The sequence below is a fragment of the Trachemys scripta genome, chromosome 9 (assembly GCF_013100865.1).
Source record: "Trachemys scripta elegans isolate TJP31775 chromosome 9, CAS_Tse_1.0, whole genome shotgun sequence".
NCBI lineage: Eukaryota > Metazoa > Chordata > Testudines > Emydidae > Trachemys > Trachemys scripta.
Window position 1 is genome coordinate 96,882,833 of NC_048306.1, and position 22,487 is coordinate 96,905,319.

Genomic DNA, 22,487 nt, shown 5'->3' on the forward strand with positions numbered 1-22,487 from the left:
TGAGTATGAGAGTCTCTTTCTGTTGGAGGAGCAGCAGTATAGGACAGACAGTGACTGTTCACTTGCCAGAGCCGGAAACATCTGGGAAGAGCTCATCAGGAAATGAATAGGATCAAGCATTCTAGGCCTCAGCAGCGAGGGAAGCCTGCTGCAAGCCAGCCACACCAGCCGAAGACGCAGGACAGAAGAGTAATAAAACCAACAGGAGCCAGGATTCCAATAAAACTATGTTTATAAATAAAAACAAGGAGATTGGTTTTGTTTTTATAAAACCCAGTGGGCAGGGGGAGAAGCCAGGCCAATGCCAGGATGATGAGTTGGCTGGAAGGCAGGGTAGGATGGTAGGTGGCAGCGTGAGCTGGCAGGATAGTGGATATTAGACAGGCTGGCACCAGGGTAGATATGAAGGATTATGCACAGTAGATGAACTGGTAGCATGGTAGGGAGCTAGAAGAATGGACGACTGTAGAAGAGCTGGTGCTGTGATAGAGGGGCAGGAGGATGGCACATAGGGCAGGATGGCTGGTGCTGGGATGGCAGACAGGGCAGTAGATGAGCTGGTGCCAGGTGTAAGATATATTTCACCTGCTAAGAAGAATAACCAAAACTCCAAGGAGTTTACACGGTTGCAGAGGAAGCTGTTGCAAGGCAGCGAGAGGACCCAGGGAGGAAAGGGAAAGACTGTGGCAAAGCCCCTCATTGGCTGCGGTGGAGCTTAGCGTACCATGTACTGTCTCTTGCACTAGCCAGTTACCCAAGATAGCCTCTCTGTCACACCAGCATCAGGCAGGAGGAGCAGGGCTCCAAGAGACTCCAGGAGGCTGATGGAGAAAAAGGGAACTTTTCTCTAACAGCTAAACTGACTGCAGTCCTCCACCGGGACTGGGCCCCGGCCCTGCACACATGCCACAGGCAAGGGCTGCAGTACCACGTCACAGAAGGGGGCAGCATCTCAAGTAGGGACTGTCACAGCAGGGCCAAGGCTGTCACTCTCCAGTCTCCTGGTCCGTCCCCACCCCTCCCTTGTCCATGGAGAGGATGAGGACAGGAAGCCCCTTACCCCTCTAGAACAACGGAGGGAGGCAGCAAACGCAGGGGGACTTGCCATTGTGCTGGCCCCCACTCTAGAAACACCAAGGCTGCCCCTTACTCAACTTCTTACCCCCTCCTCTTGCTCTGATTAGGCCTAATAGCTTCTGTGGCTAAGCAGCAGTGTAGGAGAGTACAGCCAGTAGCTGTTGCCCCCAGCTACACACAGCAGGCCTGGATGGAGCATGCTCTGTGGCCACGGAATGGGTCGCCAGGCCCATGGTCATGCAGGGGGTGGGAGAGGCTGCCTAGACTAAAGGCACATTTTCAGAGCTAGACACCCGCACTTGCAGAGCGGCAGGTGCAATTGAACCCTCACATTCAGCCAAATCCACACCAGACAGCTCATGGGCACGAGGAGAGCCTTGAGTAATGGATGGCAGGTACTTCAGCAATTTCAGGCTCCTGGTGCTGGCCTGTACCTCCCATGGGAGTTCATGACCCAGCAGCACTCAGTCAGGAACAGAGCCTCATTAGCGTACTGCTGCCGAACCCAAGTGGGGCCTTGCCACAGGGGTGCACTGGGTGTAATGCTGTACAGAGAGTAACAGACCCTGGCCCAAGCCTGAGCATGTTGTGGTGGAGTGGGGGAACAGAGAGTCGTACCCTCCCAGCTGGGGCCTCACCTTCTCCACTCCCCAGAGGCACTGAAGCCATGGAACATTCATGCCATTGGCCAGGAGATGGCTACATTTATTGATCTGAACACACACAAGGCTGGAGCTGGGCCCTGCTCCCCTCTCAGGGCTGTGGAGGGGACGGGGGGGCGTCTTCAGCTATTGGGAAAGAAGCCATCTTCAGCACCGTACGTGCCCAGCGCCCTTGGGGCTTCGTGTCCTCCTCTGTTGGGCCAAGCTGCCATGCCATGCTCCAGCTCTCACCCCTGCGGGCGGCAAGCTCAGAGGAAGTCAAACACCCCGTAATTCTTTGCTGCTTGACAGAAGAAACACAAAAGGGTGAAAAGAAAGAGGAGACGTTTAGGGTGGAAGGAGTGAGGCGGCAGCGGCAGCTACACACGGGCGAGCAGCACAGGCACCAGGATGGATGCGGGTTAATGGGGTTAGAGATGGGAGTTAGGGGCTTGCACAAGCAGCAGCAACTTGTCTCTGCACACACGAGTCCGGAGGTTGGCGGGGCTGGCAGGGCTCAGCAAGGCCTGCTGGCCCCCGCCTCCACGCCACAGGAGTAGGGATTAAAATCAAGGTTTAGTTCAGTTTATTTTTCCCTTTTTTAGTTATCAAGACAAAAAAAAAAAAAGTGAAGCCAGGGCTGTTCCTAGACGACAAACCGACGAGGGCAGCAGACAGACAGGGGGACGGGTGCTTCACATTACATCCACAAAGAACTCACTGGGATTGCCCATGGCCATTCGGAACGACTGTCTACTGGCCGTCAGTTCAGGGGGCACAGAGGCCAGGTCACGGCCCGGCGGGGCTCCTGGGGGCCCCATGGCAGAAGGCGGCGGAGGCATCAGCAGCATGGGCGGGCTGTAGAGGGGTGGCAGGCCAGGCGGCCCATACGACTGCTGGCTGTGGTGGCTGCGGATGCTGTGAGCTAGGGAGTGCTGGCTGCGCTGGCTGGCTGGCACCGAGCGCTCACTGGCCGCCCGCTCCCGCCGCATACTGCTCCGGGTGGTGTGGTCCGACTCACTGCCACTGCCGCCCGACTTGGACTCGCCAGCCTTCGGGTCTCTCTCCTTTCTCCTCTCACTGCCGCTGCGGTTTGAACCGCTGCTGCGACTCCCTGCAAGAAGCCCAAGGCAAGGTTAGGGAATGACCCCGACAACGCCCCTGCAACATGCAACCCCAGCCAGCACAGCAGGGGAAGGGAGAGACTGGACTAAAAGGAGCCTCCCCTAAGCCAAGGCCACAACACATGGCCTTGGGAAAAACTGCGGAGAGGAACCAGCCAGACCCCAGCCAGGAAGGGCAGAAGCAGCCAAAGCCATGCCCCCTCTCCCTTCCCTTTTCTTTCCATGTAGCTGATACCCTCTGACCTAGCCCTCCCCACCAAATAAAAACTAAACATTTAAAGAAACACAGAAGTAACATGCCATTTGCTGCCATCACATTGTTCACTCTGCTTGTGAGTTCTACCCCTTCCTCCACCCCGTGTCTGTCTGATCTATTCAGATTGTTAAGATCTTCAGGGCCAGGACTCTCTGCTACTCTGTATTTGGACAGGCCTAGCCCCGGTCTTGGGTGGTCCTCAGGCACTATCATAATAAACCAGCCCCAGGACAGGGCACCACTGCAGCAAAGCTGGCCTCCTTTCAAACTCTGCCCTCCAGCCCACCAGAGGCTCTGTGACAGGAAGCATCATACTCTGGTTCCATCATGCCCAGAATCTAGCCTGTGGCCCTGGCCCATACTTGATGCTTCAAAGCAGCTCTGCAATGCACCTGCCCAACTGTGCTGTGTGCACATGAATGGGGGGCGGGAGAGGAGGAGAGACATATTCCTCATTCCAGGAGATGACCCAGATCTTGGCTTGCTCTCCAAAGGTGTTAAGGAAAATACCCCAATGGCACATTTCAGTTCCTTTCATTCATTTACCTTCACTGTGCTGGCTGCCTGCACTGCCCCCACCATAGCTGTAGCCTGGGTCAGGGAATCCTGGGTGGGGGTTGTATGGATGAGGCGGTGGGTACTGATATGGGAAAGCCATGGGCCACGGTGCGGCTCCTGGGTGGGGGAGTGGAGCCAAGGTATCCTGATCTGAGGCTCCGCTGGATCCATCATGGTCATGCAGGGACAGGTTAGCCATGTCTGGAGAGAAGCAAATAGAGAACCTGGGTTAGTCCTGAAATGAAAACAGCCATGTACAGTGGGACAACCTCACCCTCATCCCAGCTGACAGGTAATCATGGGGTACCCGCAAGAGGGGCAGAAGATTTCAGGGGGCAGCTATGGACATCACCTTGCCAGAGACCAGCCCAGGTTATGTTGGGGGTTATTGTTCCCCACTTGGTCAGAGAGAGGATCAATGATCTGCTAGATCAGAGGTGGGTAAACTACAGCCCGGGGGCCACATCTGGCCCTCGAGCTCCCGCCGGGAAGTGGGGTCTGGGGCTTGCCCCACTCCAGCTGGGGAGCAAGGCTGGGGTCTTGCCCCACTCTGCATGGCTCCCAGAAGCAACAGCACGTCCTCTCTTGGGCTCCTACGCGTAGAGGCAGCCAGGGGGCTCTGCACGCTGCCCCCACCCCAAGTGCCACCCCTGCAAATCCCATTGGCAGGGAACCGCAGCCAATGGGAGCTGCAGGGGTGGCACCTGTGGACAGGGGGGATATGCCACTGTTTCTGGGAGCTGCTTCAGGTAAGCACCACCCGGAGCCTGCCACCCTGACCCACTCACATGCCGCAACCCTGATCCCCCTCCCACCCTCTGAACCCCTCAGTCCTAGCCCAGAGCACCTTCCTTCACCCCCAACTCCTCATCCCCAGCCTCACCCAAGAGCCTGCACTCCTAGCCGGAGCCCTCCCGCCGTCCTGCCCTCCCGCACCCCAACTCCCAATTCCGTGAGCATTCATGGCCTGCCATACAATTTCCATACCCAAATGTGGCCCTCGGGCCAAAAAGTTTGCCAACCCCTGTGCTAGTCAGTCATAAACCAGCTCAGAAGAGAAACGACAACATCAGAGCTGGCCAGACACCCTTAGGTCTGTCTGTCTGTCTCCCTTCCCTTCTCATCCCTCTCAGGTGAGCAGAGCCAGCCAGGTGTCCTTAGGTGTCAGCTCCCTGCCCATTCCTCCAAGGACAGTGCAGACTCTGATAGCACTGAGCGAAGCCAGCCCCACTCACCCAGGAGTTTAGGTTTAGCCCAGGATCAAAAAAAGGTGACGTTTTACTCCTCCCTGTCCTGTCCAGGAGAAAGGATTGTGTAGCAGAAGATGGTGACATTGCTGCACAGTAATATATCAAGCACTGGACAGTAGTATGGAAGAGGTTCAGGCTGGCAGTCTAGAGGTGGCAAACCACTGCAAGACTGTCCTCAGAGAGTTGTCAGGGCAGAGCAGAGCGTCTCCTTTCAGCACCCTCACCACCCCCCGCTTCCCCAGCAGCACTAGAGCAGGGGTCCGTACTGCCGCAGAGGTCTCCAAAGATGTAGTAGCACTGCTCTGAGAAGGTGATCTTGTTCACAGTGTGTCGGATGTAGCCGGCCTTCAGCAGGTTGCTGGCGTACTTGCGGGATTCTCGCCGATCTGTAAATCCTTCCACATGGTGATAGAGCCAATCTACCACGTCTGAACCTGCCATGCGATTAACCAAAGAGCACGGTTAAACACAGCAAGGACAGGAAGGGCTGGCTCTGGGGGCAGACAAGGGTGGCCTGAATTTGTTCCAGGGGTGAGGGATGGAAGTGGTCCATGGGTGAGAGAGGTGCAGGGACACTCCTAGGGGCAGCACAAGGCCAAGGATTCTGTTTCCCTAGCACAACCAACAGGACGAGCCAATGGGACATAATGGTGAAGGATGATCCCTTGGCAAAGGTCCCCAAACAGGATCCCCTCACATAGGGAAGGTGCCTGCCTACCCATGTGTCTACCCCTCCCCCAGTCCCAGAGGAGGAAGTGGCTGCCTCTTACCGATGAAGGCATTGGGGATGGTGATCTTCAGCCACATGCGGTCACGCACCTCCAGACCTGACTCGGGGGAGGCCATGGCTTTGACGATGGTGGCCATGTCGCTGTGGATGGACAGGTGAAAGTCATCGAGGCCTGCGAGGCGGACGAAGGGAAGGGAGGCAGAGATGAGAGGGGACGGAAGAGGCCACGGAGCCACATGGAGGTGTCACACACAAGGGGATGGGCCAGGGAACAATACATCGCAGGCATACCCCAGAACACTGAGGAACTGGCCAACACACTGCAGCACCCACTGGTCTAGATCTTCTCAGCTTTCTTCCCTCGCAAAACCAAACCAAAAACCTGCCTCTGGCCAGCAGCAGCTACTGCTAAGTTTGCAAGGCTCTAAAAGCTGCTTCGTGCCGGATGCTGGTTAGCTGGGAAATTAAACCGGCACCTTCCAGCTTTGCCAGAAAGGCCAGTCTCACGAGCTCAGGAAAGAACCAGTGCTGTGCCTCGGCTCTGTCCTCACAGCACCAGTTACTGGTGGCACCAACAACCTTCAGCAACCCCCCAAAATACAACTAAACAATTCCCCTACCGGAGCGGCTTCTTTGCCAGGGCTGCTCTGCTCCTGGCAGCTCTCCTATAGTCCTCCTGGAGACCATCTGGCTCCAGAGCCTACCACAGGAGCCAGCCTGCGTCCTAGAGCTCTCCTCACTCAACTCAGCTCTTTCAGCCTTTATAGGAATCAGGTGCCCATCGGGCAATCACCTTACCCTTTGCAAACTACCCAGAACAGGATGGGGCCTAATGGAGCTCCACCTCAGAACAGGGCTGGCCGGCTCCAGGCCCCAGCCCTTATAGGGCAGACCTCCCTGTTGCAGCTACCGTTGAATTACCTGCCCATAGCTGAAAGGCCTAGCCCCAAGCTCTCTCCATCCCAGCCACCACAGGCCTCTGATCAGACCACTAATTCAAGCAGAGGTGCAGCCTCAGGCATGCCCAGCAGGGCATTTCTTCCTGGCCCCACTCACTTTTCCCAAGGCATTCCTTGCATGGCTGACATCCCCTCCCCTCCCCTAGCATAGTCTCCTCCTGCCTTCTCCTTTCTGACTATCTGAATAGTTACCCACTGGAACAAGCTGCCAAGGGAGGTTTTGGAATCCCCGTCACTGGAGATTTTTAAGACCAGGCTGGACAACCACCCGTCAGGGATGATCTAGGTTTACTTGGTCCTGCCTCAGCATGGGGGGGGAATGGCCCCTCAAGGTTCCTTCCAACCCTGTGTTTCTATGTCACTCAGCCTGTGCCCAGCTTCTCTTGTTGTCCGTGTCTGGAGAGAAGGAAAACGGACGTGAATTTGCCCACCTAAAACTTGTACTTGTCCTGGGCTTTTGGGCAAGAGGACTTTTCTTAGCCTTTCCCAGCACCACCCCCAGGTGCCTGCCTGCAGAATTCTTCCCACCCCAGCCATACTCTCTTGGCCCTTGCCTGGAGGGAGCTCCTGTTCCTCCAGTCCCTACTCCTGCTGGTAGGGAGTTCCCCTTGGTTCCTGGACCCCCCTTCCCTAACCCCACCCCAGACCTCTGGTTTCTGCCCGTGCAGATGTATTGCTCCCGTCAGGCTGGGGTGCCGGCAGGCACAGCGCAGGTGACTGGAAGCCGTGCAGTGGCGGGAGCACACAGGCACAGGGACTTACGCTCGGTCTCTGGGATGGAGCTGGTGATGGAGGAGCTGGTGGAAGTGATTGTGCTCATGGATGGGCTCATACCGTACGCCGGGTAGGTGCCAGTCATCGCTGCCGTGTGGGAAACCCAGGCTGCCGGGTCAATGGGTCGGATGGGCTCACCTAGAGCGAATGCAGAGACAGACAATCAGAGGCTATCTGAGACTCATTCCCTCATGAAACCCACCTCTAGGGGGTGCCCTGGGCAGCCCCTTCCTTCCCCAGCATCAGCCGGGACTCACCCGGATCGGAGCATGGAGAGTCTGGCCCAGCCCAGATCCGCTGGGGAGCAACTGGGAGAGAAAGAAGAGAGGGAGGGTCAGCAAGAGGGGCACAGAGGGAGAGAGTCCCCCTATGGCTCAGTGGTAGCAATCTTGGGGGTGTTTCTCCTTCCTCTGGAGCTCCGAGCAGGTGACCTCCCCGCCCTGGTTAGGTGGGTATGTCCCAGGCATGATGTGGGGGAGGAGGGTGGGCACTGGGGGACACAAGGAGAGGGAGACTGCAGTGCTCAAAGGTCTGCACTGCACCGGGGCCTTGAGGCCACTGCGGAGGGAGCCGGGTGCCACCCCCAACGACCCCACATTCAGTCTCAGTCTCACAGCAAACAGACAGGAAATAAAGCAAACACGCAGGTGCTCGCGGCAAGGTTCTCACATGGGCTGGGCACCAGCATTAAGGGCGAGTCAGCAATCCACTTACTCCGGGGTAACGAGAAGCAGCCCCTGGGGCTAGGGTCCCAGCACTTGGCCACAGTCAGGGTGATTGGCCTGCAACAGAAACACAAACGTTTTTGCAACCTGCGCACAGGCCAGCACACAACGCAACCAGGCTGCTCTCATCAAGGTGCCTGCCCTCAGTGGCCATGACCTGCTCCCTCGGAGGAAGGTTAGGTACAGGCCTGCCTGGGCTGCCAGCACAGATCCCTCACCCCCACCCAGCTGGCAGAGCCGGTAACAAGGAGGGCAGCGGGAACTGAAGGGGCATTCAGCAAACCCAGCTTAAGTAAAAGGAGGCTCGGGGCAGGGGACCAGTGCTGGGACACTTGGTTCATGGCTTGACCATGGAGACATTCCCAGTTCCAATTCTTGCTTTGGGCTCTTTCAAGGTTATTCATATAACACCCAGGAGTCAGAGCAATACTAATAAGGAGAGGGTGTTTGAGGGCTCTGGGCCCTCAAACACCCACAGGCCCAGCATAGGAGGGGTGGGGGTCTGGCTGCTGAGGACAGCAGGAGTTGCTGTTCTCAGACACAAGGGCTGGCTGCATTACCAGTGTCCGATGAGCCAGAGCAAAGGGGACTGTAGCCTAGATGCAGGCCCCAGACAGGAGAGCTGGTGAGGAAAGCACCTACCCTGGCTTGTGCACAATCTCCCTCAGCACGCGCACAGCATCATCGTTGCTCATGTTCTCAAAGTTGATATCGTTCACCTGCAAATAAGGCAAAGAGAGGCTGAATCCCAGAGACACGGCTGTAGGCTGGGCTCCTTCTGAGAGCAGCTTCTGCGACTTGGCCCGTCAGTCTGTGAGCAGGGGCTCCAGTCTGCCCCTCACCGTCACTGCCCCAGCCCCGGCTGCAAGGCGTGCGGTACCTGCAAGAGCATGTCTCCCGGCTCGATCCTGCCATCGGCCGCTACTGCGCCCCCCTTCATGATGGAGCCGATATAGATGCCACCGTCCCCACGCTCGTTGCTCTGTCCCACGATGGAGATGCCCAAGAAGTTGTACTTCTCTGCAGGGATGGGCGGAGAACGAGCACAGTGAGAGCAGGACGGGACAGCAAAGCCTCACTGCATTGGCCCTAGAGCCCCACACCTGGGCAATCCCCCTCCACTAGTCCCAGCCACACAACCATCCTCTCCCACCCCCTCAAGTGGCTTCCTGGGTCCTTCCTCCCTTCCCAACTCCACCCAGCTCAGCCCTGATCTCCTCAGCCTCCCAACGCTCTGAGAACTGGACCATGGGGATGACAGCAGAGTTAACCCCTACCCTGCCGTGCTACTGCCTTGCACCCTCTTGCACCTGGCTGTGTGTGCCAAGCACTGGAAGGACACTGCCTACCTTGAGACAGACACATTTTGGGCTCCACATTAGAGTTTTCTATTCTCCCCTTGCCCTCTCCATGTGCACCTTGGCCTCTCAGGATCCCAGACAGAAAGCAGTTGGGAAGCAACAGTGGGGTAACATGGTACATGGGACACAGAGGGAGCTGAGCTCAAGTTGGGGGGAGAAAAGAAACTCATCCTGGACCAAATCCCAGGACCCAAAACCACTCTCCCCACCACCCCAATCCCAACCACATTCTTGCAAACTGGCCAATCTTTAAGAGGATTAATGCTTCAGGACCAGTCAGTCAGTTTCCCCAGGGGACCCTCTCCCTTCATTACCTCCCCCCTCCTCCATCTCCCTGCTCCCCTGCTGCACATCCTGATCTCGCTCCTGGAGCTTGGGAGAGCCTCGGGCCCAAACAGAAAGAGTCTCTCACTCACCCATGTTTAGAGTGACTGTGATGATGTTCAGAGACATAGTTGAGTCCGTGATGCTGCTGAAGGACGACGACTGCAACACAATGAGGCACAATGAGACATCCCCCTGCTCCCTGGCCCAAGCACAGTCCCTGCCAGTTCTCACTGCTCTCTGCTGCCCCTCGTATACTGTTCCTATGCTCCCCACTGTCCCTTCTATTCCCTATAGTGCTGTCCCCACGCTCCCACCTCTGACCCCACCCCAGTCAATGCAGGAAGCTCCACAAACGGACTGGGGGCTGCACCCCACACACTCCCACTGTGACTGGGACAAGAAAGGCCTTTGGTCCTAGCAGCAGCACTGACCCAGAAGGGTTTGTGGTACTTTCACCAGCAGATTCTCAGCACCTGGGCCCTGTTTGTAGTGACTGGAGATTCCACCAGCTGAGTTCCTGGAGGCAGGGTGAAGCCTAGCCCCCACATGGGAGGGGGAGGGGTATGCCGCAGGCACCAGAAAGCCCAGCCCCAGCTTTTCAATTGCCTGCCCAAGAGACGTACCCGCTCAATGCGTGGGGCCTTTTGTTTCCGCCGCCGTCGCTTGTGCCTTCTCATCAGGCGCGAGGCGCTGCTCTGTTCTGTCGAGCTGCTAAACCTGCCGGCAAAGGAGACAGTCAGCTCCACTGCCCACGAGGGTCAAGAGAAGATGGGTCTGTCAGCAAGACGGCCACAAAGGAGGAGCAGAGTGAGAGAACGCTGCGGGCCAGGACTGGGGGCAGCAACAAAGCTGTGTGGGGAGCAGAAGACTGTAATAGCAGAGGGGGCTGCTAGTAGGGATTGAGGACCACTAGCTGAGGGAAGAGCCCTGAAGGATGGGGCTGAGGTATCCCGATTTGGCATCTCCTTGGCACTAAGAGTGAAAGAGGTGCCCATGTTCCCCCAGGCCTCACGCTCTCCTACCTGCTGGTGGAGTCATCCTCATCCGAGTCGAAGAAGCTGGTGGTCTCCAATTCGCTGCTCATGAGAGTGGAAGAGCTCTCGTACCCGCCTAGGTCTCGGCGCCGCTCTCCTTTTGCCGTCCCATTCACTCTGGGTGCTGCGGGGAGAGAGAGACGTCAGCACTCCTGGGAGATGCAGGGAGATACCGCTGGGGCAGAGCTGCATCCTGGTCTCCTGCAGGAGCACCAGGTGGGCTCAGCACTTCACAGGGGGGAATCTTGGGGCTCAAAAGGAATTCCAAGGGGAGGAACCTGGCCATCAAACACCCCATCTTGGCATGAGAGGGCGCTGTGCTGCCCTCCATACTTTGACCATTCCCCATCTCTTCAGGGTTACAACTTCCCTGACTCTTTAGATAATGGGGAAGGGGAGCCACTGGGAGCAAGGGTTGAAGCCACAACGATCCCTACAGAGTTGGGAAGGTTACTCAGAGATGGTCCCTCTGGGTGAGAGGTGCCAGGCCGTGGGGAGAGAGTGCAGTGCAGTGCCAGCCCGGGCTGGGAACCACTCTCTCCTCAGTCTTTCACTGAATCATAGAATCATAGACTATCAGGGTTGGAAGGGCCCTCAGGAGGTTCTAGTCCAACCCCCTGCTCAAAGCAGGACCAATCCCTGGGAGGGGTTAGAGCCCAACACAGGTGCCTGTGGGCCCCAGACCTTCTGCAGCGCTGCCCCTTGTAGACATGTCCTGCCTGTAGGTGCTGGGAAACAGCCTCTCCCCAAGTGCAGCAACGGAGAGGTGCCTTTCCCTGTGGGGGACAGTCCCTGCCCCCTGTGGTATCTAGGGTGTTCTGCCCCTCCTGCCCCCCAGAGACTCATGTCCAACACTTGAGATGACACATGGGTACACTAGGATCTGGGGCTAGCTCACGGTAGTGGTACAAGGCTGTCACATCCTTGGGATCCTGCTGCTCGTGCTGGGGGATTTACCCTCACTGCTGCCCTCATTGCACAGCAGGAGTCAGCGCACAAGCTCCGCAGGGCACTGTGGACACAGCTCTTCATGCCTGGAGCAGCTCCCTCCCTGCGCCCCAGCTATGCCCCTCAGAGGTTCCAGTCAGGTCATCGGGGCTCACCATGCTCAGGCCCATCTTTCCGGCGAAGTCTCTCCCTCTGCGATGAAACCACTGAATCTGTCTCCGTCTCGTTATCCAGGTTCTCCCGACTCCCCCCAGTGTTGGGGCTGCAGAGGGATGACACATCCAACAGAGAACTCAGTGGTTCCCCAAGGACATGAAGGGCCCCCCCCCCCACCTCCCGGCATTCCCTGCTCTGACATACGCCAGCTACGCTGCACTTCTCAAGTCATATTTCCTGTTATCCCCGCACTTCTGAAGGGGCATACTGGGGCCACTAGGCGACAGCTTCCACCCCCATCTTTCTAGTGTGGGATTGGGACATGTGGGGCTTGGGATGCACACAGTCTCAGCACGGGGGGTGTGGGGGTGCAATCGGAGTCCCACACAGGGATGGAGCTGGAAGGCAAGGCAGTTCAGGGAGCAGTTTCCCCACTCCCTGCCAAACCCTCAGTGAAATATGCTGGCACCATTGTTAAAAGAAAAGGAAGATGGAAACCTGTCATGTGTGATGGGCAAGGGGAGATCAAAGCCACAGCAGCAGGTGGTGGGGGTCTTCTTGCTGCTTGCACCATACCCTGCTTGTCAAATGATCAAAGAATTCCAGTCCTAGTGCTCGTTACTCCAGTCCGAGCTCCACCACCCAAGGGACCCTGTCCTAGCACTCCATTCCCAGCCCCACTTCTGCCAGCATGCATCCCTACCATGCTGGTTAGCCCCTACCCTTCCATCACTCTCCCCATCTTGGCTTGTGAGGAATGGGATCATGTGGCCACTCCCAGCTCAGAGCTCACTTGACAGCCTGCCCTCGGGAAGCCCACTGAGATGCATCTCAACATGACTTACTGGAAGGAGGGAGGCCTGGAGTCCCCAATGCCCCCGGTACGCTCCATGGAGGGCGGTAGCTCCGGCTGGTTATCGGCACAGACAGATCCCCCATCTGAGTGCGACCCCTCCGCAGACACCAGCTGGAGAGAGGAGAGAAAGGGAACGAAGTGTCTCAGGAACAGGGTGGGAGCCTCAGCATGAGGGACATTTACAACTACACTGGCCCCAGGAGCAACTGGGGCTTCCATATTTCCAGCCCCTAGGAGCTGGTGGAGGAAGAGGGCTGGGCTGTGCCCAACCCTGGAGCAGACCCCAATGTGCTTTCTAGCCTGACTTTTCCAAGTACTCTGCAAACCCACCACCTCAGTCAGACCAGGGGATGTGGGCATGGCCTGTAACCTGCCCTGTGAAGTGCCTTGCCCAGAGCAGAAACTAAGCACCAGGGCTTTGTGCTCTGCACAACATTGTGTTAGACTGGCTATGAAGTAACCTAGATTGTTTGATGCTGTCCCAAAACACGTACACAGTGAGGCTGCAATCTGGACTGGGGCCTCTGGGTACTATTGTAAACAACCACCCACCGCCTGAGCCCAGGCTCAGAGAATAGGATACAGTGCCTATCACCAAGGCACCAACGCCAGCATACCCCAGGCAGGGAGAACTGGGTGGCTCGGGAAGATTGGGGAAAGGACAGAATGATCTAGACAAGTTATGGAGCTGTTCGAAGATGGCTCCAGCTGAGGTAGTTTCTAAACTGGATATATCCCTCCACACTGCTGCCAAGCTGTGTTTGAAAGCGGTTTAGCTGGCACCACATTTAAGCATGATTCCCAAACTTGGTCTGTATGAGAGGTGGGGACCTAGGTCAGTAAATCAAATGCAGCCTAGGAGAGCAGTGATCAGAAGTCACTTTCCTACGAGGGCTGATCAATAGCCTCCGAGACAGAGAAACCAAGGCCATGTAGACTAGGGAGCAAGCTACAAAGAGGAGCCAGCCGGGAGGGGCAGAAGCAGCCAAAGCAGGGACCGTTGGCTCCTTGGAGAACTGTCTACAGTTTTCACTGGACTTTCCCTGCCCTGTGCTGACTGGCTGTTTGCTCCAACCTTCCCCCTTTCCTCAGTTTTCACCTCAGCATCACTCCTCCTACCCTCGTCTCCTGCCCCATCCCTTCAATATCCCCGCTCACTTCCCTTTAGCTGATCCCCCCAAACTAAATCAAGAAAAGAAAAAACAAATCATAGAACTAACACGCTGTTTGCTGCCATCACACTGTTCACTCTGCTTGTGTGTTCTAACGCTTCCTCTGTCTGCTCTATTTAGACTGTACGATCTTCAGGGCAGGGACTGTCTGTTTGTTCTGTGTTTGTACAGTGCCTAGCACCCTGGGGTCCTGGTCCACAACTAGGGCTCCTAGGCACTACAGCAATACAAACGATAAATAAATACCCTTCCACTGTTTCCCCTTTCATTGCTGGGCTTGGCTGCCCCAAACATGTTTCCTACATGGCATGTCCCCTGTGCTGGAGAGCAAGGGGATTGGCAGTGAGTTCTCTCCAGGGCCAAGGAGAGGATTCTGACACTGTCCCTCAGTCTTGGCCCAGTGCAGCGCTGGCCCTAGAACAGGAGCTGGTGCAAGTCTGGAGACAGGCTGAGCAAGAACGACAAGAGAGCTGGAGGGGAGAGGTACTAGGCCTAGCAAAGGCAGGCCCTGATCTTACTTGCTTGGACCACCTGGGCCCCAGTTCTTCTACTTATCATGCTCCACTGCAGGTAGACAGAGCTCTGGAGAGCACAGTGCCGGAAAGATCACCAGAGGTGGAAGAGGAGGGACTTGGCTGGCAACTAACTGTGCTTTGCTTTCTCTGATACCATCATATCCTCTCTTTCCTGATGCAGCTGGGGAAAATCCACCTGCAGCTCTGCTTTCTGTCAGCAGAGGGCACTGCAGTTATTCAGAGACATGAACGAAGTCCTGGCTCCAGTGAGCCCCCAGGCAAGCAAAAACCTTGTTGCAAAGGAAGGTGGGGGTGAGAGGCTGGGAGGCTCAGGAAAGCAGGATTGGTTATGCTGTGTGGTGGGCTCTTGCCAGTACAAGAGAAGCGTCAGAGGACAAGTTCTGAAAAGGGCACCCATGGCCCTCTCCATTTAGATGCTGTGGGAATGGGGCCAGAGAAATAACTAGACAGACACACAGGGGGCTGGATCCAGGCAGTAATCGAACAGCACCAGGCTGGAACTCCCCCTCCCCTGTTGGGCGAGGGTCTGTCACTGCTTCCTAACACTCCGGCAATTTCCCTGCCTCTTTAGCTGCCGTGAAGGCTTCAGACTCAATCCCCCCTGCTAAAATTAGCCCTAGATTCCTGAAATAGCCTCACTCCAGCCTGTCTGGCAGCAGCAGACCAGACCACACAGCTCCCAAAGCCACCAACTGATGGGGAATCTTGGGGGGGGGAGGGGAGGGGGGCGTCGGAATGTCAGCTGCGCCCAGAGGAAGCCGAGTGCTACTGCCCACAACACACAAGGGCTGAAAGCCACTGCTAACTCCAGGTGTCTGACCGCCCCACAAGGAGTCCAATTAACTCAGGCCCCATCTACAGCAGTATCAGTTGCTAACCTGCCTGGAGCACTGAGAACACAGACTGGTTCCGTATAGGTAGATCGGACCAAACTGTGTTATACCCCTGATATGATTTTGCTCAGCCACAGGCCCTGAATCCGTGAGGGTGCAAGAGGGGAAGCCAGCTCCTGTGCACACATATGAGCCACATTTAGAAGTATGGCAAAGACACTGAGTTGGGGAGCAGAGGGCTCGCAGCCTGCGGGCTCCACTGACCGAGCACATAAGAATAAAGGCAACTGGGAAGGGGAAGAGCAGAACAGACAGATGCAGCTGCAATAAATACTGGAGAGGGATGAGAATTGGACAAGCTCTGCACAGTGCAGGTGCCCAGCAAGCCACTAGAGGGAGAACTGCAAACTGTTTGGCAACAACTAAAAAAAAGGCCAACTGTTTGTGTGTCTGAGCCGGCAGAGAGGCCCCCATTCCCTGCACACACACAAACAAAGGATTCAACCCCAGTGACATGGGTGCCTTTTTCAGACATACTCATAGCAGGCATAATGCATGTAGCATGCCCTGGACACCCAACTGGCTGGTCTCATATTACCCTAACCTTACTGCTCCCCATCCTTCTTCCCCAACCGTCCTACTACCACCACTGCCGTTTCGTTGCCCCTTGTCTGACAGTACAGGGACTGTGTGTAATTTATCTGCACTGGGAGGCATCAGCTCTCATCCGGCCCAGGTCGCTAGTGCCTGATGAAAGCAACAGAGGGTCCTGTGGCACCTTTAAGACTAACAGAAGTATTGGGAGCACAAGCTTTCGTGGGTAAGAACCTCACTTCTTCAGATGCTAGTGCCTGATGGTGGCTTCCATTTGGGGACCGCCCAGTGGCCCCTGGGAAATGAGCTGTTGGATTTCAGTTTAATTCCTAGTAGGCAGATACTCACATCCCAACTAGCATCATCTGTAGCCTCAGCAGAGGGCAAGGGCTCAGTGGGCCATGGAGACCGAACTCCCCTCGTGTCCCAAGATAGGGTCCCCTCCAGGGCAAGGGGGAGAGCATGTGCCTGGTGTGGGATGGAGGGAGAAGCTTGCCTGTGGCTGCCCAGACAGTATCTTCAGTCTTCACGATAGTCAAATCCAGTCCTCTCCTCCAGCACTTAAAACCCTTTGCTACAGTCATCTGTGGTGGGACTTGGAAAGCTGACCCTGGTGTCGGGGCACACTGGTTACCCTAGGCAGGCCAAGAGCAGCGCTCCAAGCAGCAGCTACACTAGGAAGCAGTTACAAAAAGACTTGATACACATTCTTAACTATTGTATCCCCAGGACTGTCTCCTAGTGGGCGTGAGGAACGCAGTGTTCAGGACTAAGATGGGAAGTGGTATCCTCAGCCCAGACACTCAGGAACTCAGCATGGCTTCAGTTCCTACTACAGTTAGTGCCTCTTCATTACAAAGCACAGCTGCCCCATTGCTTTACCTGGCACTGTACAATGGGAATGGTGATTTTCAGAACTGCTTGTGTAGTCTGACGTAGAGACAGACAAACAGACAGACAGACATCCAGCCAAGAGGCCTGCTTACCCAGGACACCACCCGGCCATTGAAACAGGGAAGCTTGGCATTATCATCCGAGATTTCTTCCTTCACGACCCTGTGGAAAAAAGAGATGGAACAGGTTAGCAACAAGGCTCAAAGCCTATGGTTAAGGTCACAGAAGGCAGCCTCTGGGTTGAGCCATCAGATCAGACATCAGTTTGGTCATGGGGCAGGAGGAGATGAGAGGGGACAAGGAACTCGTGCTGTTCACAGAAGCACCCACGCTGGGCTGCAGTGTCATTTCTGATCCCCCATGGCGTTGGCAGCAGAAGGCTCCACTGCAAGTTCAGAAAAATGGCCAGTCGCAGGTTTGATGGCGTGGGGAAAGCCCTGGAGGCAGTACAGACTCCAGCTGCTCAGCAATCTCAGAGCCCAGAGAACAGGGGGAGCAGGGGGATGCCTGGAGAGAAACCAATGGAGGGAAGTAACCAGGGCGCATAAAAATCGATAAGTTAAAGCGTTTGAAAATTGGATTTTTTCAATTTAAATTAAATGCACTTAAAAAAAAACTTTTAAAAATACATTTGAAGTTATGACCAGCTATGTTAAGGCCTAACATCACTATGATCAATGATAATCATTTAAAATAAATAAAAAATAATATGCTACAAGGAGCCCTCCTCAAATTTTGAAGAGTTAAAGGGTGCTGGTTTTTTGAATTACAGACAGACTCAGGGGAAAACATCTTTATCTTCTGAGGTCCACTCAAGCTTTTTAAAGATGTCACAATGCCACGTACATGCCATGCATTAAGTATCCGTATGATTTACAGTATTTGCAATGGAGCCAATGCTGCTATCTTCATTTTTCCAAATGTAAGTACTTCCGGTTTCTGTTGTACGGAAAAGCCATTATTGTTGATTTCAGTTTAGCTAGCAAGTGCAGAGAATATTTGCTTCATTTGGCTTGGTTCATCAAAGTTGACAAACTGATTAAGAGTTGAAAAAGCAGGAAAGCTTGTTTTCCTCTTCCACTCTATGACTAAAATCCTGAGGGACACAAGGGCAGAGTTTCAAAGGTAATTAGGGACCTAACTAGGCAGAGAGGTACCTAGGTGGATTTTTAAAAGCACCTAAGCAGGGTAGGTGCCTAATTCCCATTGATTGAACTTTCATTGATTTCAAAATCCCACTGAAGAGAAAGGGAGCAGGAAATGGTGTTACAATGAAAGCCTTACTTAATACTTTACATTTCAAATGCTGTAATTGGTTTCCCTCCTTTTCCGTTTCTTTAATAAAAGGTTAAAAGAAGTTGTACTGGTGTGTTCGCCATGGTCTCTGAGGTCTCTGTATACCAAACCCCAGACCTTGGTTAACACTGTTTAATGTTGGACAGTGACTGGGTTATGACAACACCTTTGGCCCATATATTAATTTAGATTAAATAAAACAGCAGCTATCTGAAAACACCTTTGAAAGTTTGGCTTACAGGGACCAGAAATATCTGCCACTTGGTTAACTACAGTTAATATTGCCTTCATTTAACAAATCAGTTTTAAATGCAAAACATGTTTTGATAACCTTACATTTTTTTCTTTATGTATCCCGCACATTTAAGGTGATTTTATTCAGCTAATAAAACCAATTTTAAAATGCTGGTTTTGAGCATTTTTAATTGCATTCCAATTTCCATCCAAATGTAGCTTGACCCAAATCACACACAAAAAGTTAATCTAGTAAATAAGAAATGTATCATTTACGATTTTCTATCATCATAAAAAATGTAAAAATTTAGATTCTGAATATTAAGTTATACAATTGCTTAAATAAATGCATATCTGCATAGATATTATACATACAGTACATATAATTTAGTAAAAAGGCTATATTTCATTGCAAATCAATGTGTTTTAATAGCTACCAACCAATGAGAATGAACCTTTCTTTAGTAAAAGAACTAAAAAGTACAAATGCAAAATAGGATTCAACTTGAGTCAGGGTTTCCAGCTTGCTTATTTAAATCATGATTCAGATTAGTGATTTAAATCACTCCACTCTGGAAGTAACTATTACAGCAAAGCAGGAAGGCACAACACAAGGACCATGTCCGCCCCAGGTGTCTAAGGGCTGCCCCTAACTTACAGAAAATAAAAGTGGATGCAGCTGTCTTCCCTGGACGGTGACCCATCATCCCAGCATGCAATGCAACCTGGCCACTTAGATCAAGGCAGAGCATGCTGAGACATGGGAGCATAGGATAGGTGCTCAGATAACTGCCGAAATTAGGGCAGCAAACTGCATTTACACTCTTAAAGCATCAATCAAAGGTAAATGGACAATGCTACGTGCCAAAATCTGGGGAACAGGCTCTGCCCCACCCTGCCAGCAATATGAGCTGCTCCATTCAGTGCCACAGGCTCCCATTAAAGGAGTCACCGAATGAAACCAAACAGATTTCAAGATCACCACTGGTTGTCAACACACAATTGTCATGAGCTCTTCCCAAGGCAAAGAAACAGTGTTGCCTAAGGGGCTGGGGGAGAAAGAGAAGAGATGCAGCAGCTCAGTTCCATAACAGCCCAGAAGGCAATATCCCTTGAGTACAAGGGAAGGTACATCCACAGACCAGGAGGGCAAGAACACTTAGCACTCAGAGCAGATTAATCCTTCCTCCTCCAAGGTGTAGCCAACCCAAGGTCACATCAAGGCAGCAGCAAACCCAGGATTAAAACTCTGCCAGCCTAATGCTCCTTCCTGTAGTCTGTGCAGTTTTCCACTGACACTATCAGCATGACTCTGCTCCATAGAGCAAGTGTCAAATGCTGGCACATTGCTGAGGAGACACCAGTCTCTTTCAGCACCCAGGCCAGTCTGTCTCACTTGCTGGAAGGCTCCCCCAACACCCCCCACCCCCTTGCCTGGCAGCACTAACATCCACTCAGACTGACACAGGCAGCCTGGACTCCATCCAGTTCCTAGAGAGAGCTCCAGGCAGAGCCAGTTCCCAGTACTGTCTGCAGCTTCCTGAGGGGCACAGAGCCCCAAATGCAGGCAAAGGGGGCAGTGCTACCCACGGGAAGGGACCAAGTGACCAACAGCCAGGAAGGGACTGAACAGCTGCACAGGGGTGATAGGGGAGACCCCACAATTTCAGATGGCATGTCCCACCAGGGATCTGCTCCCCATGTTCCCACAGAGAAACGGAAGGAACACAGTTGCTCCAGGACAGGAACAGGCCTTTCAGGATTCATACTGGTGCTGGGAGCAGATTTCTTCCCCATAGTACATGGGCAAGCGCCTCCCAATCTACCCCTCTAACTTCCCTCCATAACCCGCTCCTAGCATGCATGTTGCATTATTTATCATGTGTTTACCACCAGGACTCCAGTGTGCAATGAATACAGATTTAGAATCCCCAGAGGAAAGCCTGATAGCAATGAGCTAGTCAGACACACGCTGAGCAAGAACCCCTCCCAGGTCTGCTGACGCCTGTCTGCACAGCTCCCCATGCTATTCTAGCGCTAGCCTCTCCACTCCATAGATCTGCTGATGCCTCTCAATCCTGAGCTAAGATCCTCTTCCCCTCTACACCTCACGCTACCCCAAGCCGGTCCCACCTGAGCTGGGCAGCCCCCCATATGCATAATGCCACATCTGTTCTCGATAGGTGGCACAGGACAACCCTGGAAGAAGCCATGGAGAGGAACAGGGCCACGTACCTCCTGGGGACGAATCCTCAGCTGGTGGGGTTCTTCCCCCAGGGTTCCCAGAGCACCAGGTGAGACTGAAAGTGGCAGCCCTGTGGAGCCCAGCAGGCTGCCAGGCCAAGGCTGATCCCAGGAGAACTACCCCTGGTTTGCTGTGCGCTAGGCAGGCTGGCCTCACACCTGCAAGGGTTTAACAGACTCACTAGGTTTGGGTAGCTCTGAAGCATGCTGAGACATGATATCCTCTCCCATCTGAGGAGAACTGCTAGTTATTACTGGGCAGCCCTAACCCTGCCCAACGGAGCGTGGCATAGGCCACATGACCCAGAGCAGACTGCAATGGCTCTGTAACCCACTGAGATTAACGAGCCCAGCAGTCAATAAGGCTGAGAATCGGCTCCAGATGGGATCTGTATTCTTCACAGGCCATCATCCCTCCATATCATCCCCAAAGAGCGACCTACGTGGTGTGGCAGCTCAGACCCAGGTGTGAGGACTGAAGATACCCTGGCCCTCAGTGGGCTACGACAGCGCATTGCATTGCCTTCTGCAGCAATTTGCCCTGCACAAACTGCACGCACTGCCTCAACCGGACCCATAGGCACTTGGAGCGCAGCAGCCGTGGGCACAGCAGCACGCCACACGCAAACTGCACACAGGGCCTGGCCCCTGGGCAGTGTTCCTCACACTGCCTCCCTCCTCTGTGCTGCATTTTCCAACAAAGGGACCTGCGGGAAGGAGGAGGGGTCGGGGGAGGCAGGGTGAGTGGGCGGATGATTCAGGCTCCATCCCCCAGTGACATGGAGGCGGATTGTACATGGAGCCAGGCTGGGGGAGGGGGGACACTTCCACGGCCGCAGGAGCCAGGGTTGGGTTTGCTGGGTATTCGTGAAACAGTTGTCTGCTGAGACGCTCACACAAGCAGCACATCTGCTCCCATGCCGGTGGGGGAGGGGCAGAGGCAGCCGGTGAGGAGAGGGAGGCGAGGAAGCCAGCTCAGGCCCTCATCAGACCCCTACCCTCCTGCAGCCTTCTCCCTGCAGCAGAGCCAACTGCTCCTCCCCAACACCACCCTCCAGGCTGCGCCCTCCACCGGCAGAGGTGACCAAGCAGGGAATTTCCTGCAGGCTAGTAGCTTTGGGGCAGAGAGGCTGGCTCCATGGATGAGAGGAGTGCAGTGTCTCCTCCAGAGAGGCCCAATCCCAGGCTCACAAGCACAGGGGATTTCATATATTACAGCAGGATGGATGGGGGTAAGGGGAAGGTAGCAGGAATGGGGCAGGGGGAGAGGAGCAGGAATGGGGCAGGGGGAGAGGAGGCAGCTGAAATCAAACATACTTGGAGACTGCTGGCCTGTGTCCCTGATGGAGCCCCTGGGCTCCGGAGCCACTTCCAGTTAGCCTTGAACGCAGCTGCTTGAGTCTTAGCCTCTCCCATTTCCCTGCAGTGCCTCCCGCTGGCACAGCAGTGCTGGCTGGGGGGGAGCTATGGGAGTCACTCCAGCCCAGGGCTCTCCTAGACAGGGCCCACTGGCTACGGGGGATGCGCAGGGAAGCTAATGCATCTGGCGAGAGAGAGAGAGAGATTCAGTGGGAAGGAGAAACCCCGAAGCATTTGAGAAGCCTGGGGGTGAGAGTAGCTAGCTCTGGATATGCAGTTGCAGCACTATACTGGGGTACAAAGGGGATAGACTCCCTCCAGAGCATCTCTGGGATGACCCCATCCAGAATCGTGTTCATTTCTGAAGCCTCATTATCAGAAAGATAATGACAAACTGAAGGAAGTTCAGAGAAAAGCCATATCAAGAGCACATGGGGACTCACTCACTGGGGAAGGGATCAGAAATCCAAAATCCGCATAGTTTGGGGGGTGGGGAAGAGGTTGAGAAGGGAAGAGGGGGCAATAATTCGATCACCAAGCATCTGAGGC

General features: G+C 54.5%; 1 protein-coding gene across 2 annotated transcripts; it reads right to left on the reverse strand.

The window, feature by feature from the left end:
- Window positions 1-214: 214 nt before the first annotated feature.
- DVL3 (dishevelled segment polarity protein 3) lies at window positions 215-16,961 on the reverse strand. Of its 2 annotated transcripts, XM_034781582.1 has the most exons (16): window positions 16,898-16,961; window positions 12,766-12,887; window positions 11,920-12,026; window positions 10,805-10,940; window positions 10,406-10,499; window positions 9,872-9,941; window positions 8,975-9,114; window positions 8,737-8,813; window positions 8,039-8,151; window positions 7,627-7,677; window positions 7,430-7,507; window positions 5,677-5,808; window positions 5,173-5,340; window positions 3,645-3,857; window positions 2,440-2,832; window positions 215-2,019 (listed from the first exon to the last, which is right to left on the reverse strand). In XM_034781582.1, exons 2-16 carry the CDS (start codon window positions 12,810-12,812, stop codon window positions 1,988-1,990), a joined length of 1,851 nt encoding a protein of 616 aa, XP_034637473.1. In that variant the 5' UTR covers window positions 12,813-12,887; window positions 16,898-16,961; the 3' UTR covers window positions 215-1,987. The 2 variants fall into 2 exon arrangements, with proteins under 2 accessions (XP_034637473.1, XP_034637472.1); XM_034781581.1 differs by having other exon boundaries at window positions 215-2,832; window positions 7,358-7,507.
- Window positions 16,962-22,487: the final 5,526 nt, after the last annotated feature.